At 38.6% G+C, this 18,920-nt stretch overlaps 1 protein-coding gene across 9 annotated transcripts in view; it reads left to right on the top strand.

The window, feature by feature from the left end:
* Nucleotides 1-18,920, top strand: part of LOC129711635 (eukaryotic translation initiation factor 4 gamma 3-like) — a 189,340-nt gene that overhangs the window by 131,484 nt on the left and 38,936 nt on the right. For all 9 annotated transcript variants that reach the window (XM_055659431.1, XM_055659429.1, XM_055659426.1 and 6 more), the window contains 7 exons: nt 1,844-2,081; nt 5,379-5,512; nt 6,336-6,458; nt 8,488-8,661; nt 9,580-9,777; nt 10,397-10,543; nt 15,054-15,290. In XM_055659431.1, coding sequence (XP_055515406.1) covers nt 1,844-2,081; nt 5,379-5,512; nt 6,336-6,458; nt 8,488-8,661; nt 9,580-9,777; nt 10,397-10,543; nt 15,054-15,290 — 1,251 coding nt within the window. The remainder of the gene's footprint in view (nt 1-1,843; nt 2,082-5,378; nt 5,513-6,335; nt 6,459-8,487; nt 8,662-9,579; nt 9,778-10,396; nt 10,544-15,053; nt 15,291-18,920) is intronic.

The raw sequence follows: 18,920 nt of genomic DNA, 5'->3' as shown, positions 1-18,920 counted from the left end.
GCAGTTTGGGTCCTCGCAGCTTGCTTTTGCATTAATCTTTGTACTGTCAGCAAATGTAACTACATAATATTCTGCCCCTTAAAGTTATTAATAATATAATACCCCATCATAATCCCTGTGCCACTTCGCTGCTCCAGTTTGCAGAGTTAAAAATGTATCCAACTCAGTTTTCTGCCAGTTACCTAATCCACTCTTAATGCCAAGTTATTACTGTCAAAACCATGATTATTATGCAGTAATGTCTAATATGGCACCCTATTAAATGGATTACATTGCTTTGCTCACAATGTAGAAAAGGAACTGCTTTTAAGGCGAAGTGTAATATTTACTGCCAGGCTCCAGCGTTTTCCAGAATTAACTTTTATTTACTTGTTTTCTTTTACATTAATTATAACTATAAAGGTCTCCCTGGTTAGTGGCCATTCACTTAATAAATCTTTGTTTCAGAAAATGTTATTATTTAATATGATTTGTGGCTTAACAATAGTTTTTCTCACTAAAATGATGTATGAGGAATACATTTCTTGCTAGAATTTCAATTCAAGTAATGCCAGGTAGACACTGGTTACCAGCACCATTAAGACATCTTTACTTGTTTCATTAATTGACTGACTAAATCCGAGAGACTGCGTCAGGCCACATTACCATCTTTTGAATAATATACAACATGAAGTGCCCACTTGGGAATTGCTGCTTGGGCAATGTCTAGAGCACAGGGAGCACTCCCAGCTCAGAGGACAATGAGTTTTTACCATAACAAACGTGCTCTGAAAGTGATTGGCATCTGTGGGTCAGTGAAATGCTTTGATCTTCCTCTCATACATTACCACCTCGAACATAAATCATCTGTCCACATTTTGCATCACCATCTTCTTCGTGCTATGTAGCAAACTAAAAATTTTCCGTATAAAATATTGGGAAGCTATCACCTTTTTTTTCATTATAAAGATGCTTTATTAACTGAGGGAAATCGGTAAGATTATAGACTAATGTGCTCAACTGTCCTGTCTTTTATTTGGAGATAAATACCCAAGAATAATGCTCTTACTGATTTACATATTATATTGAGATCGCTTGTTTTTGTTAAGCAGATTTTTGTGTATGATTTCATGTGGTGGCTTTTGTGCTGATTTAATTTTCTTTGTCCAGTGGAATCTAATCTGTAGCGATTGTTCAATATTTCAGAAAAAAGCCCAAATTTAGCAGACATTATTGGATCAGATATTTTCTAATTTAGTAAAAAGCCATTTAAGGTGCCATTACCTGCCAAATATCTGTGGAACCTTAAAATGTAAAATGCAAATTTTTATTTTGTTGCTCTGATTTCAGTGTCATGTTCTGTGCTGAGAAACAATTCTAAAGGAAATGAAATAATGCTGGTTAATGCTTAGAAAATAAGTTTAATATGTGTGCAGAAAATAACTGAAAAAGAACTATTTACCGGCTAGTTGCACAAAGCAGAAATTTCATTTGTACAAGACAGTCCTAATTATTAAAAATATTTTCTTTTAAAACAATATCATCTTTCTGTCGATGTGATTAGTTAGTTAGAAATAGTTCAATTGGTCCCAGTCAACTAGATTATAAAGTGGCAGACCAGACAAGAAAAAGAACATTGCCTTCTGATATTTATAAAGGAACTTTTGCTTAAAGTAAGGGCTTGGCTCTTGACATGCGAATCAGTCTCTGCTGTGAATATCCTAAAACATGTTTTGTATAAACATAAAAGGGTGATAGGATGTAAAGAGGGCTCAATGAAGGTGAATGATTTCCTCCAAAAGTGTTAGTTGTGTTTTTTGTGGGATAGTAAATATTTGAGGTAACGTGTCCATTTATACTTCAGCCTAAACTTGAAGAGCTTGCAGTTGAAACTGAACCAGAAGCGGAACAAGATAAGGCAGTTCCAGATGCAAATCTAGATAAAGACTTGAACATTAAAAGTCATGCAGATGTGGAAGAAAATGGGAACCAGGAGACAGAACCTGAACAGAATGGTTCGGAGACTGTTTCTGAAAGTGAGAGCACAGAGACCAGCACCAAAGAAAGCCCTGATGAGAGCTTGGTGAGCGGCTTAAAAGAAGGTAAATTTTGCTTTAGTTCCATGTTGTTACTTCATACCAAGCCAATTTGCAATGGGTTGTGAAAAGATTTCATTTTAGGTCATTAATCCCGGAACTGTTAAGTTGCAGTAGCACATGATTTTGTGAGATATTCTGGCAGAAAAATGGATTGGTAAATAAAATTAATTGTCTTTCCAATTCTGAAATAATTGAACTACACGATGTAAGTATTGACAGGTGTTAAGTGGAAATCAGCAGTACCTGAACTGTTTTTGATTTGAGCAATATTATGTGTGATGGCAGTGATTTACTAAACATGGAACCATTTGTGACATACTTTACAAATTATAGTATCAAATATCATCTGATACAGAGAGTGTGAGGAATCATGATTTTTCCCCATTGTTGTTCAGTTGGAAAAGTAGAAGATTCAGAATGGGGTAGGCGGAGAATATTAGGGTCACCTCTCAGTAGAGTCTCGAACTACAAACAAAGTCCCAGGATAAAGGATCCTGAGATCCTCAGGATGAGATTTACGAGAATGTTGCCAATGTGTGAGGGCCTGAGCTATAGTGACAGGTTAGACAGGCTGGAATTGTTTTCTTTGGATCGCAGGAGAATGAGAGGTGATCATATGGAGGTATATACAATCATGAGGGGAATAGATAGGGTAGATACTTTTACCCAGAATCGGGAAATCAAGAACCAGAGACCATAGGTTTAAGGTGAAAGGGAAAAGATTTAATAGAAATCTCAAGGTTTATGAAATGAGCTGCCAGAGGAGGTGGTTGAGGCAGAAACTATAATAGCATTTAAAAGGAATTTGGACAGGTACATGGCTAGGAATGGTTTAGAGCGATATGGGTCAAATGCAGGCAGTTGTGATAATGTATATGGGGCACCTCGGTCGGCATGGGCAAGCTGGGCCGAAGGGTCTGTTTCTGTGCTGGATAACTATGATGTAATTATTAGAATATAATGCCGCATTATGGTGGTAAAGCTCAATTTATTGAGATAAATTAAGATCTCCAATGATTTACACACATTTTTGAAAAGCATTTTCTAAAAAGTTTCAGACGTGCCGGTTATCTGTTAAGACTGTAAAACATTCAGAAGCAGTCGACTTTTAGGCTGACTTAACCATTCATTCAGATCAATGCTAATCCGGTACCTTGCTACTTTCCAACTGATCAACCATGCACCCCAAACACTTTGCAATCCTAAATCATCATTGTTTAAATTAAAAATAGTTCAGGTGGTGCTGATTTCTACTTAGCATCTGTCTACTACATTTAAACACAATGATAGAGCATCTTGAAATTGACAATTCTAATGATTTGCAATATTTTACATTAAATAAAAATCGCATCCTCTAGTCCTAAACAACCAACCTCATATCCTAAAACAATGTTCCCAGTTTGGAGTTCTTCACTGTGAGGAAATTAGGTCTCTCGCCATTTTCTTTATCAACTTGGCTCAGAATCTTGTATGTTTGAAAGGGATTATTTCTCTCTCTTCTAATTTCCAGTCAGATGTGGCCAAATATCCACAAGAAACATATACTGGACTGGTGTCATTGCAATAGACATTTTGATTCCTGAACTGTTTTGACCTGCAACTTGAAAAATTGCTTGAATGTTATTCTGTTCTTAGATTTGAAAAACGTTCTTACTCTGCAAGTAAGAATTTCATTGTTCTATCTGAGACATATGACCATAAAACACTCTTGACTCTTCTATGGCACCCTTTAACACTGAGCTATGCATGGTGATTCTGCCAAAACAAGTCACCTAATATCCTGATATCCATCTTCAGGTTGGATTTCCTGATATCCATCCTCATTAATTACCTTCCTTCCTGATGGAAGCACTGCCCTATGTACCTTTGATGCCACTTTCATGGAACTCTGTACTTATGCTCCTAGATCCCCAGGACCCTACCATTCTCTGTGATGGTTCTGCCCTGGTTTGATTTCCGAAAATGCAACACCGCACACTTATCTGAATTAAACTCCATTTACCATTCTTTGGACCACTTGTCTAGGTGAACAATATCCTTTTTTGTAATTCTTCATGATCATCTTAACTGCCCACAATACCACCCATTTTAATGTAATCTGCAAACTTTATAAGCATGCCTTGTGCATTTTCATCTAAATCATTGATTTGGATGACAATCAACACCGAACTCTGAGGCACACCACTATTCACAGGCCTCCAGCCTGACAAACACTCTCATAGGAATCTAATTTGTCAAACAAGATTTCTATCATAAACTTTATCACATTTAAATCTGTGTTATGATGTTCTAAATAACCAATCTTGCTTTATAATGGATTTTAGCATTTTCTGCAGAAATTTTCCCATTTTCTATCTCCCTCCTTTCTTGAAGGATGCTTTGCATTTGAGGTTTTCCAATTTGCTTGAACCTTTGTAGAATCTGGGGAATTTTAGACCTTGCTACCTATTCACGCAACCTGGAATAAAGAACAAATTGCTGGAGGAACGCAACGGATCAAGCAATATCTGTGGAGGGAAATTAACAAATAGCGTTTGTGTGGGATCCCTTCTTTAGACTGATTGGATGGTTTAGGGGATGGTAGCCTAATGTTTATCGGTGCAATCATGGTCAAGAGGTGGATATGAGGAGGTGTCCAAGAGATGATACTTGGCCCCGGCATGATAGACATCAGTCTGCTGGACTGCACTGGCACTGCCCCATCAGTGAGTTTGATGACAATATTGGGATTGGAGCAGAGGGCTGCATGTTCAAAAGGGGTGAGATTGGAATTGAGCGTGTTTAATTGTCATATGTACCGAAATGGAAAATTAAATTCATACTGAGACATTAGGATCAGTTTTGTAGTACTGAATAAATTTAGCATCATTATAGTTCCAGAGAAAAGCTTCAGTGTATGTTTGGATTGGAAACTTTTACCATCTATTTCATCTGCCACATGTGGGTTGATGAGGACGAGGTCATGTACATCAGTCGTTAGTTTTGGTTCACTCACTACTTGCTTATGGTTCTGAAATGCTACAATCTATTGCACGATTCTCAGATATGAATAGAAGTTTCAATGCAGATCTCTGTTTGAACACAACAAAGCTCAATCAGATGCATTTTCTTTTTTTAAATTTGTACTTATCCTTTGGGAAAAATACTGATAGCTGTAATCTCTTTTTGAAGATTTTCTATTTGTAAGTTCAAGTCTGAATAATATAATTTATATGGCTCAAAGTTGTTTGGCCACAAAGTTTTTAATTGGGAAAGAAATGGAGTTTTTTTGTTTGTATATTTTGTTTTGAATCATTCCAGAGCAGTGGAAATTGATCAATCCAGAAGGAAAGAAGCGATATGACCGTGAATTTCTCCTTGGTTTCCAGTTCATAGCGGCTAGTACACTGAAGCCAGATGGACTGCCAGCGATCAGCGATGTTGTTCTTGATAAGGTGGGTTTACTGTTATAACTAAAGTATTTATGCAAAGTTATGTTTTTTTTTTTTTTTTAAACTAAAAGTCCTTCAGAATTGAGGAGCACTTTTTTTTTTAAGTAAATTTTAAAGTAAATCTAAAATACACTTGTTTTCTGTTGTGGTCTGAACATTTGTGTTCCCTGTAGTAAACTAAGTTTCTTGTCTCTTGTACCGAGATATAGTGAAAATCTTTACATTTTGTACTAATCCTCTTCATCCATGTGTGAATGTATGCTTATGGGGTGTAAATGCCAGCCTGCCATATTAGAGTCATTGTAGTGGGAAATATTCTAGAAATCTCAAAACCATGTTGTGATGCAAAGGAATTGTATGAAAAATCACCAATGCGGTTTCAATGTCAGTGTTTATTTATTGAGGGTTTTAAATTATTGGGAATCGAAGTGTTGAGTTTGCATTTAGATGAAATATGCCCAGAAATTGTTTACCACATGTTTGATTGCTGGTATTTGAAATGTGAGATGCTTTGTACATAGTAATGGTCCTGTGCTGAGATGAAAAGGAATTTCTTCACTATGGTTGTGAATCCTTTCGAATTGTCTGCACTAGAGAGTTGTGGAATGTTGAATAGATTCAAGACCAAGAGGGACTCTTGGATGTAAAGAAAATTAAGAGATTTAGAGATACTCCAGGAAGTTGTGCTTGTTGTGATTGATCACTCTACCATGATCTAAACAAAGCAGGTTTGATGGACTGCATGGCCTACCTTCACATCTATTGCTTATATTCTTATCATGCAATGGCCTATTCTGGTGTATTAACAAAATATATTTATTTACAGATTACCCAGACGAAACAAATATCAAGGCCTATAGACCCCGCAAGAATACTATCCCGGGGCCCGGATTTCACACCATCATATGCAGATTTTGGAAGGCAGCCACAAAGTGGACGAGTAGCAGCTGTAAGTTATATCTATCCTAAAGCAGATTCTGATGATTATTGTTGCTAGGATTTGTTATATTTGCATCAAGTATCACCGTAATTTTGGAACAGTGCAGCACAGGAACAGGCCCTTTGGCTCCTGATCTTGTTGTCAAGCATGATGTTTACTTAAGCTAATCCCTTTTGTCTGCATGTGTTCCACATCCATCCTTTTATCGCATATTCATCTATCTACTTGAAGTTCAAGGTTTTATTGATAACAAGTTCAAATTGACCTGTTTTGTTTTTACCAAAATAAACTTTTCTTAAATCTGCAACTACAAATATCGCAAAAGAATTTCAAAGTGTTTTGGAGGCTGTGCCAACTTTGAATAATCAGAGCTCCTTGGGTTATTAAATGGAAAGTATAAAAGTTGATTAAGTTCCTGAAGAAAGCCATTGACTCTGAACCAATATGATAATGGGCTCAAAGGGAATACAAAATTACTTTAGTATTAAGATATTTGGAGTTATAATAATTCTAATCATTTCTGTATTTCAACTGTGTGTTGCTGATAATCTGAGCTCTTATATGTGGGCCCTAAGCAATCAAGCGATTTTAGCAAAAAATTACAGGACATCTCTACAGGCTTGAACTTCAAGTAATGCAGCAAACCCTGGTAATCTAGTGGGTGGAGAGCAACTCCTGGCTAACTCGCCGACATCTACCGTAAGGTGCATCAGCGAGCCCCTCTTCATCAGCTGTCACACCATCCGGTTGATGCAGCTGCTGTTGTGGCTCGTGTTGTAGCCAGTGGTCGACAGTGCTTTCCCCGGGCCACTGCCACAGACAGGATGCGCTTGGTCACTATGAGGCTCCATCCTCTCTCACCAGCTGCTGCTTCTTCCTGCCAGCCGTTTCTTTTTCCACACACTCTCAACCGCCATCTCCTCTTCCTTCTCCCCCACAGCCGCAGATATCTTCCACCTTAGAATATGTTGCCTTTCCGGAGAAGGTGGTGGGGGGTTAATGTAGGGGGTAGTGGCGGAGTGGACAAGCGATGTCTGACAGGAAGAAGCAACAGTTGGTGAGAGGGGAGGGAGCCCCACGGTAGCCGAGCACGTCCTGTTGGTGGCGGTGGCATGAAGAAAGCGCTGATGGCCAGGGGCTACAACGTGAGCCACAACAACAACTGCGGATGCTGGTTTAAACCGAAGATAGACACAAAAAGCTGGAGTAACCTAGCGGGTCAGATAGCATCTCTCTCTCTCTCTCTCTCTCTCTCTCTCTTGAAAAGTAATAGGTGATATTTCAGGTTGAGACCCTTCAGTTGTCAACTAGATGGAGCGGAAGCTGGTGAAGAAGGGCTCGCTGGTGCAGTCCAGTGGTCCCAGTGCCTAGTTTTAAAGTGAATTGACACAAAGTGCTGGAGTAACTCAGCAGACTGAATCAATCTAAAGAAGGTTCCCAACCCGAAATGTCACCTATCCATGTACTCCAGAGATGTTGCCTAACCCATTGAATTGCTCCAGCAGTTTGTGTCATTTGTATATTAAACCAGCATCAGCAGTTCTTGTTTCTACCCAGTAAAATTCAACTAACGTAAGGGTTTACTGAACATAACCCTTAAGTTTGGGAGTGTCTGTACCTCACTACAGCTGTGCATATGGCAATAAACCCAACTTGACTGGTATCACCTGTGAGCTGCTATGACAAATTCACCTAGGATGGAACTTACACCAAATAATTTAGCCATGCACAAGTGGTTTTAAAACTAAGGCTATCAGTTTTTCTGGTGACTAAATTCAAATGTCTCTTTTTGAAGAAGTCTGAAGAAGCATCCTAACCTGAAACATCACCTGCCTTTTTTACTCCAAAGATGCTGCCTGACCCGCTGAGTTACTCTAGCACTTTGTGTCTCTATTTGGTATAAACCAACATCTGCAATTACTTTCTACACACTCTTTTTATAAAGTGGGTTCTGAGTTCATTTCCTACTCGCAGTATTATTATGTGATTCGTTTTATACCAGAGCTCTTAAAGATGCTATTATATGTTACTTGTTTAGGTGCTAAATGTTGGTCCAAGAAGATCACAACATGGGCAACGAAGAGAACCAAGGAAAATCATTGCACAAATATCTACACATGATGACATCCAGTTGAAGAAGTCAGAGAATGCATGGAAGCCCACATTAAAACGAGAAGAAGTTTCTGATGCCTCTGACTTGCAAAAAACACAGGTTGGGTTAAAAAAAAAACTTATTTGTTGCATGTTTTAGCCTTAAATGAGAAATAGTAATAATTAATTATGAAGGATTTCCAGAAAGCGTAGTATCTTATTCACTCCATTGAATGAATAAGAATTAGTTGAAGTCAAAAAGGTCTTTTTAAATGTATTTTTAAATTAATTGTGTGTTCTTATTGTGCTTGTGAGAGTGAGTAGAGTGCCTTGTAATCCCTTTAAAAGAAAAAGGTGATAAAACAGCTCAGATTTTTAGGTCTCATGACAGTGTATGTTAAGAAACTGTCTTGTCTTTCTGGAATGTCCAGAACATGTGGCTATTGTGTTTGGATGAGGCTTACATGTAGGTTAATGAGTTTTCTCCATAATGGTTTGTAATTCTTTGGCTGCTCACTCAAGTATACTCAATAACGATATTGATAACTTTTGAACTTTGCAAAAATATGGGAGTTGAACACAAGATAAAAGATCGGCCTGTTTCAATGGCAAAACAAACTTGAGAGACAATATAGCACACTCGACACTTTTTATTTTATTACTAGATTCCTCAATTAAATTCCCATGCTCAGTGAATGGTAGTCTGATTTATTCAAAATCTTCTCTGACATTTTTTGGATTGTGTCGTGTCCTTCCTGTTGTGAATGCACATTTTGAATTCCGATTGGTAAACTGGCGTTCAATCTTCTGTTAATTTACTGGTCTACAGTAAGTAGTCTCTGAAGCATACAGGAAGCAGGCCTCTTTGCTGACTAACAAAAGTGATCGAGAAAGAAGTCCAAATGGAAGGTTTTGATCTTGGAACACATTTCCCCCAGATTGCCAAATGTGCATGCTATTATTTGTTGAATTAATGTGCAACTTAAGCTCATGTCAATTTATTATTGCTTTTGACATTAAATTTTTGTACTTATTCTAGGATCTGTTCCGACGAGTGAGAAGCATCCTAAACAAGCTTACGCCACAAATGTTTCAACAGTTGATGAAACAAGTTCAGGAACTGACAATAGATACAGAGGAGAGGCTGAAAGGGGTTATTGACCTAGTATTTGAGAAAGCAATTGATGAGCCTAATTTCTCTGTAGCGTATGCCAACATGTGTCGGTGCCTCACAATGGTAGGTCACCAAACATCAATATCTACATTTTACATCTGTGTGCTGAACTTTTTATAACTCTTAATTCTAAATTTGATTTTGATTATTGCAGACATCCAAAGAACAACGGGATGTGCATTTTCAAATTTTATTTTTTCATGTGTGTAAAATGCTCTTTTGTTCTTTGGCTTAAATAAATTAACTAGCTGGTGTAAAAGGTAGTTAACTGATGAATCTGTGCAGGAATAAGCATTAAGCTTCAATATTGATCTGTAACAAAGCAAAGACCTATAAAGCTACATATATTATGTTATGAAAATAAGAACGAGACTTGGTCAAAGTCTGTATTTTCCAACTGATGAATTGTTCACAAAATTGTTGTGGATTGAAAGAAATAAAGAATAATTTCCAAGAGTTTGAAAATAAAAGTACTGAAGTTTTCTACCAATTAAATATTCGTTATTCAAAATTTTTTGCATGCTCCAGTAGGAGTTGATTTTTTTAAACAAATGAAGATTTGAGGATTGTTAGTAATTTTACTGAACATGCAAACTATTTATTCATCTGTATAAAATAACTGGAACTACCTTTTTAATATCGCGATCTCTGCAAAATGTTGTGATCATTTTTCTATTTGCAGCTGAAGGTTCCAATGTCCGATAAACCAGGTGCCTCCGTGAATTTTCGCAAGCTACTCTTAAATCGCTGTCAGAAAGAATTTGAAAAGGACAAAGCAGACGATGTTGTCAATGAGAAGAGACAGAAAGAGATTGATGCTACTGCTAAAGTAAGAAGCCTTGATATGTTTATGTGGCGTGCCTGATAAAGACAATTTATATTTTTATTGCTTGTAAATGACGTAGGTGCCATTATAACTTATTGATAGCCGTCCTTTCTACAAGCTAACCAAAATAATGCATTCTAGAGCTGTTAAAGAAAATTGTGGGCAAACATAAACTGGAGGTTCTTTTGGTGCTTTTCTTTAAAATAAAGCTATTTTATAATTTATTTCAAAGATAAAAATCTAGACTGATACTCTCATGCTAAGGAAGTGTTGCACAGATGAAGATGCTGACCTGGTAAGACACTGTACGGAAACCCTGTCTGATCTCTTGGATGGAGGCAAGACGTCCCATGGCATCATTTCAGGGATGAGGAGACAGTTCTCCCATGTATTCTGGCCAATTATCATCCTTCTAATATTACTACATATTTGGATCATATTGCTATTTGTGAGAGTATGCTGCCTGCGGAAAGGCTGCCTTGTTTAATGTGTGACAGCCAGTTGGTTAGGCTCATGAATGGTGCCTTTCTGAGTCTTCATTTTAGCTCATTCCCATTCTCTTTGTCGTATTTTGTTAATCTACCAAGTTGTTCAACATAATACAGGTGAAAGATGTTTCTCCAATTTTGCATTAGGCCGGATTAGAACTAGGAGGGGAATGGAATGGGATATTAAAATGATAGGTAGCTGGAAGGTCAGGATCACCCTTATGTAAAGCAGTCACCAACTTTATGCTTGGTTTCTCTATTGTAAAACATAATGAATATGGAAAACAATGTACAGGATTGGAAGATGTGCAAGTGAATTGCTGCTTCACTGAAAAAGACTGCTCTGCAGATAGTAGAAAGGGAGAAGGTAAAAGAGCAGGAAAAGAGGTAAAAGAACAACACCTGCCGGATAGTGCTGTGAGCAAGGATGTGATTGATGGAGGTGGAAAAGCATACCAGGGAGTCGCCAGCAGAATGGTTCTTTTGAAATGCAGAGAATAGGGGGAAGGGAAAGATGTTTCTTGTAATAGAATCAAATTGAAGATAGTAAAAGTTACAAAAGATGGTTTAGTTTAGTGATACAGCACGGAAACAGGACCGTACCGACCAGCGATCCCCTCACACTTACACTAGGGACGATTTACACTTATACCAAGCCAGTTAACCTACAAACCTGTAGGTCTTTGGAATGTGGAAGGAAACTGAAGAACTCGGAGGAAACCCACACGGTCACTGGGAGAACGTACAAATCCTGTACAGACAACATTCGTGGTCGGGATCGACCCTGGGGCTCTGGCGCTGTAAGGTAGCAACTCTACCACTGTGCCACCTTGCTGCCCCTAAAATTAGCATGAAGCTTTGCTAGGGATCACACTGTCATCAACTGCACTCATGTCAATGGGGATTATATCAATGGGTCTTTATTGTCACATATGCACTGCACCATGAAATTCTTGCACCCTTTGCCATATTTTGGCGCCAACGTAGGGCTTCAACCCACGACCCTGAGATTTAGAGACTCATGCTCTACCGACAGAGCGAGCTGGGCTAGCTGATTTGTTGAACTTGGAAGATAGTGGGGTGGAGAGTGAAGACCAGGACAATTCTAGGGCCTGTGAACATTCTCATAATGGAATAGGGCAGTACATTGGCTGGTAGAGCTGCTGCCTCACAATGCCAAAGACCTGGGTTCGATTCTGACCGCGTGCTGCCTGTGTGGAGTTTGCATGTTCTCCCTGTGACCGCATGGGTTTCCTCCGGGTGCTCCAGTTTCCTCCCGCGTCCCAAAGACATGCAGGTTTGAAGGTTAATTGGCTGCTGTAAATTGTACTGAGTGTGCAGCAAGTGGATGTGAAAGTGGGATAATAGAAAACTAGTGTGGTCTCGGTGGGCCAAAGGGCTTGTTTCCGCACTACATCCCGAAATACATATATTTTAATATGGGGAAAGTGAATAGAGCCTAAGGACCAATGCGAGAAGAGACCAACCCAGCAAATGATGTATTTTGATGAAGGGTCTGTGAATAAGGAAGAATCGGCGTGCCCTCAGACCATCCAATTTGTGATGAAGATTCAGAGATTGTACTTGGAGCTGCTGCAGAGTCATAAAACTTATACAGCATGGAAGCAGATCTTTCGGCCCAACTTGACTGTGTTGATCTCAGTGGTGAAATTGAGCCAATTATGAGCAGGAAAAGGAATCTTCTGGAGACAGTAATTTTGCCCTGGCTTCATCCTTCTTCATTTCAGCCTTGACACCTCTGATCTACCAAAAAGTTGAAAAACCCATATGTCAACTGAAAAAGGCTTCAGGAGTTGCAGCCTCAAAAAGACAGTCAGCCTCAAAAGGTAGTCAGCAACACCCTGGCCACACTCTCATTTCACTCCTGCCAACGGGAGGAAGGTATAGGAGCCTGCAAACTGTAATGTTTAGGTTCTGGAGCAGCTTCTTCCCTACAATCATCAGGCTATTAAACACTACAACTTCCAAATAAGCTCCAAACTACAAAGACTTGAGGCCATTGTTTTTGGCTTTGCACTATTATTGTTTGTTTGGTGTAACTGTGTGTATATGTGTGTGTGTGTGTGTATGTGTGTGTGTGTTATATTAAAAACATTGTTCTTTATGTATGGTTTTACAGAGCACCATATTTACATATCTGTGATGCTGCTGCAAATAAGAATTTCCTTGTTCTGTTCCGGGACAGATGACAATAAAACACTCTTCACTCGGGACAGACAGTAAATCTGCTAATCTTATAAATCATGGCAGCAAAGTGCTTCTATCATGAACCCCACATCCTCGCTGTCCTTTACTGAGAAGAGTAGGATGTCTGTAGGCCTTTTTCTTGTATACACATTGCAGGGGGTCTACATTGTCCAGAAGTCTGGCACAGGTGTGGGCAATTATCAATCTTTCAAAGCTCTTCATTGTGGTCGATGTTAGAGCTAGTGGGCGGATGTTACCAAGACGGGTCATTTTATTATAGTGGGGGATTAGAATGTTGGAGGTTTCCTTGAAACTGAAGGGAAGAGTGAACTGTTGAAACGAAAAATTAAAGATGTCGGCAAAGTCTGTGGCCAGTTAAATGACGCACAAATTTCTGAAACTGTCCAGCAAATTCTGAGAGTTTACCCTTGTGAAAGCAGATCTGACTTCTGCCACCATGATATATTGGACAGAGCCAGTCGGAGATGGGGGAACACACCAGGATGGAGCTTTGTTCGCCTGTTCAAAACTGGCATAAAGCTCAGCTGGTAGAGATGTGTGGTTGCCAGAGATCGGCTCCGATTTTAGCATTTAGCCCATGATGATATTCAGACTCGGCCATAATCGCCTGCCATCCGCTTATTTGAATTGAGCCTGTGGCTTGTTGGGGAACTCTCTGTTGGCCTCCCTGATAACCTTGCGGAGATTATATTTAACCATCTTATACAGTGTTGGATCATCCTTGTCGAAAGCCTCGGATCTGGACTTTTCATCTGTGGTCGGTTGTTGCAAATTCCAAATTTAGTGCATTTGTGAGAAGTTTTTAAATACATTTGGCCAGACTATCCTTCCAGCACAAGAAATATTTGGAATTTTCCTTGTTAATTAGTAGGGCGACATTGGACACTGAATTTAAAATTAAGCTTAATTAAATATTAAACTTTGGCAGCCATTATTGGAGTCACTCACCACACATAATGTGTGTGTGTGTATAAGTTATTGCCCATCATTAATGTTAATTTTTCTTTGCTACAGATCATTTTTAGTTGTTGCTTGTTATTTTGCAGTGAAAGGCATAAAATTAATACATTTGCACGTAGCTAGATTCTGTGATGTGTGCTTTGTTAATTGCCACATTTGAGTTTATAACATTGTTCAAATTCCAAAAAGCATTTAGTAGTTTTAAACTTTCTGGCAATAGCAATATTTAGAATAATTTATAAATATAACCTGAAAATTAAACCAATATTCCTTGAGTTATGAATGTTCTATATTTGATTGTTGTTAAAACAATACTATTTGCTCTTTAGGTTATGTTTCCTTATAAGTTATATTGGAATTTATTTTTCACTTTTACAATTAGCTCTCCATTTGCTGTCCATTTGAAGACATTCCATCAAAATACTGACAATGCCTCACACCCAAACTTTTGATTTCACGTTTCCAGGAACCTGATCCTTTCATGAATCAAGGACTAATTATACAATTGAAATACCAAGAACTGCAGATGCTGAAATCTTGAGCAAACAAAAACCACAATGCTGGAGGAACTCTGGGTCAGTAGCATTTGTAGAGGGAAATGGACAGACAATGTTTCAGGCTGGGACCTTTCCCACAGATGCTGCCTGACCTGCTGAGTTCCTCCAGCACATTGTATTTCGCTCAAGGCTACCTATGCAAAATTAGTAAACAGTAGTTCATATCAGCAAAAAAAACTTGAGAGCACCATATTATCAGCTCAAAATTATTTTGTAACTTTCATTATAATATGCGAACATTCCTGGATAAAACCATATTTTCTATCTCATTTTCTGCAGACAGAAGAGAAGTCCAGGCTTCAGGATGAGCTGGAAGAATCCAAGGACAAGGCTCGTAGAAGGTCCATTGGAAACATTAAATTTATTGGTGAACTGTTCAAACTTAAAATGTTAACAGAAGCCATCATGCACGATTGTGTTGTGAAACTACTAAAAAACCACGATGAAGAGTCATTAGAATGTTTATGTAGGTTATTAACCACAATTGGCAAGGACCTCGACTTTGAGAAGGCAAAGGTAAGTGAACAAGGATTTTTTTTAAAGACGTTTTATTGTTTCATGAAATAATGGATTTGAGTATAATTCTCATTAACCTTAAGTAATAACCTATAGTTTACTGCTTAAACTACAGGTAACGTTCAAATTCCAAGCAATATTCAGCCCAAAGCATAAGGCTAAATGTCTAGGGTCTTTGCTTGAACATTTATTGACAGACTGAGGTTCCAATGTCACACTGACTTAAGAATTCACACTCCCAATGTCTTCTCCTTATGGAAGAGACTAAACTAGATGACTGCTTTGCAAAACACCATTGCTCAGTCCAAAAGGATAAGCCTGATCTTCCAATTGCCTGTCACATTAATACTCCAGCTCCTGCTTATGCTGACTTCTGCCTTGGCCCTTACGCTGTTTGAACAAAGTCAAGCCTAAGCACGAGGAACAACAGCTAAATGTTGAAGTCAAACAATTTCTGGTAACCAGTGTGTATCTGAACAAAACGGTTCCAATCAAAGTTTGTCGATCTTTCGCATTAACCCATTTTGTTCTCTCCTGATAGTGTACAATCTCAGGATTTTCCAACATTCTTGTATTTCAACTTTCTAACAACTAAAATGTTCTGTATTTCATAATTCCAAACTTTTTCTCTCATTCACTATCTTTCAGGCATTTTGCATCTGTCATTCTTGGTACCCATCCTTTCACAGCCACTTCCTTCATTCTTTCCAGCATGCTCTCTTTTCTCAACTCATTTTCTAAGTTTTCACCATTTTGATCTGAAAGCTCAACTTTTTTTCTCTCTACGGATGTCACCTGATCTGTTGAGAATTTTCCACAATTTTCTGTTTTATAAAGGAATAGCAATAGATTTGCGAGTCAGGAGAATGTATCCTAAGGCAGGGGTCTTGCATGCGGTGTTGTTCATATGTGCTTTGTAGCACTGATCTTGTAATAGATGTGACTTGTTTGAGAGTTGCTGTTGAAGAACATGGACTGTTTTGTGCTGAATATTTTTAAGGTTCTCAATTGCTGGAGTAGCAGAGACTATTACATTGCACTTCCAACTTATACCTTGGCTTTTATAATTAGGAGTGTTGTTTGCTGCAGGATATCTTGTTTCTGAACTCTGAGCTAGTATCTATGTGACTGCTTCAGTTGAATTTCTAGTCAATAATGACGGCATGGTTTATCAATGAGCATGCCCTCAACCTCCCCGAACACTAGCAGGGTGTTGATAGAAGAAGTCCGATAACATCAACACTCTTGAATGTTATGAGGTTAAACTCTGTTTTGTCATGCACAGCCATTCCTGGCCACTTGAATGGCATTCCTCGTCCCTTACCAACCTGTTTCTCAATGCTAGCCAAGCCTTCCTGCATAAAATGACCGACTGATGTGAATGGAGCTAAGCGCTATGCAGTCAAACCTACTATGCATTAAGATAATGGTTCACCCATTCGTGGCTTCAATACCACTTTCCCACTCTCTCTTCCCATATCCCTTGACATCCTGAGGGGGTGGAAGATTGCAACCTTCACGTGGTTGGCCCTGTTTTGATGAATGCAATCAACCTGTCGAGCACAATCATACAAGATCAAATAGAACAAGTTATCCTACAACTTTAGGCTGTGCACACCATAGGCAAGAAGAAGAAGAAGAAGACATCCTTATACTTCAAACATCTACCATCTCAACAATGAATGACTCCTCTACACAATCCTCGGGGTAGATAATTCTAAGATTCACGATCTTAGAAAAGCACTTCTGGATATCCTACAATGTGTCCGATTCTCAAGTTTAAATAAGATCAGCTCTCAAAATAACCTTTGCTCACTCGGCCGACAACTGATACAAGTATATCCTTTCTTAAATATGAAGACAACTGTATATAGTACCTCAAGTGCAGTCTCACCAACTTCCTGTAAAATTGCATCAAATCTTCCCTGGTTTTATACATTTCATAAGCTTTCCTAAATATTTAAATATCGGCAGGTCAATATTTTGTGTCATGGTCTAGGGCACCCGTACTGCAATATTTTGCAGTTTCATTCCATTTCAATTGTTTGACTTTTCATTCTTCCATCCAAAGAGAATAACCTCACATTTTCCCACATTTTTTCTCATCTGCCATCCTCACTTGCCCACTCACTAAATCTATCTTGTCCCTTTGCATCCTCCTCATGTCCTCCTGATCCGATTTCTGCGGCATTAATTTATACCCTAAATATACTGTTGCCAATCCAAAAATGGTCCGATTTTTCCTGACTATTTTCCGTAAGTTGATTACTCTCCAACCATAGAGGGAGTACAGAGAAGGTTCACCAGTCTGATTCCTGGGATGTCAGGACTTTCATATGAAGAAACTGGGTAGACTCGGCTTGTACTCACTAGAATTTAGAAGATTGAGGGGGGATCTTATAGAAACTTACAAAATTCTTACATTTGGAAAATAAACACAAATTGGATGACCATTTTGCAGAGTATCGGTCTTCATGTCACAGGGGTGATCATGAGCTTCCTGTCATTTACCAATTTTAATTCATCATCATATTACCACTTTGACCTATCTACCTGTGGTTACATGTAATATTACAGTGCAGCTCAATGCAATTTTTAAAGTCACATTTCTTGATTTTACATGGATGAATTAAATTGATTGAGACCAATGTATGACATGAGGCATCCATTGGGCATTAATTTCTGAGCTCATTCTGTTTATTTCTTTGCTTCCAAATGTTGGACTGCACCATCATTAATGGGCATATTGATGGATCCACCTCTTATTAATTGTTTAATACTGGCCACTTTTCATAATGGGATTTTCTGACTTGATCTGCTGGTTGTCAGATTTTAACTCTGCCTATAGCATATTGCTTCCACTGCTTATTATATAGCTTTCTTAGGCTGTTATTTTATAATGCATCATTTGCTGTTCTTGGAAAACTGGGAATCGACTGGAAGTTTCATGCAAGTGTTAAACCTAATGCTATGGGACTTCATGGGATTGGGTCTGGGCTTCCTAGACTATGCCCTCCAAGCACCATCAATGCACAGACACTTCTGGTTGGACAGAGGACGTCATTGATGAAGTCATTGGAACCATTCACTAAAAAGAGTACTGAGAGTCAGACAATGTTAAATCAGTCCAGTTCGTGGTACTGTTCTGAACTTGGGGGAATTAGGACCGTCATAGGATTTTTGTCATGTTTGAAACAATGCCGAGGTCCAATTATATTAAAGTGGGGTGGATGTTTGAGTGGTTTGTGAGGCCATTGAATGTCAATCGTATTGTTGTGGGCCCAAAATAATAAACCATTTTGCTATTTTTATAGTCATCAGCGAGTTATACTTGTTCTTTTATTAGTAACAGACTAATTAATGAATTGACCGTAATAGGTCAAAGCATTGAATATAGTAGTTGGGCCATCATGTTGCACACAAAACGTTGGTTAAGAGCGTATTAGATATTTGACATATGATGAAGGAAGCAGTGATCAGCCATGATCACTGTGAATGGCGGTGCTGGCCAGAAGAACCGAATTGGCCACTCCTGCACTTATTGTCTATTGTCTATAATGGGTCAACTTGGCTTGTATTCGCTGGAATTTGGAATTTAGAGGATTGGACAGGGTAGATGCAGGAAAAGTG

Source organism: Leucoraja erinacea, chromosome 30 (genome assembly GCF_028641065.1).
Source record: "Leucoraja erinacea ecotype New England chromosome 30, Leri_hhj_1, whole genome shotgun sequence".
Classification (NCBI taxonomy): Eukaryota; Metazoa; Chordata; class Chondrichthyes; order Rajiformes; family Rajidae; genus Leucoraja; species Leucoraja erinaceus.
Note: the sequence above shows the minus strand (reverse complement) of the source record. Positions and strands in the feature narration are given on the sequence as shown.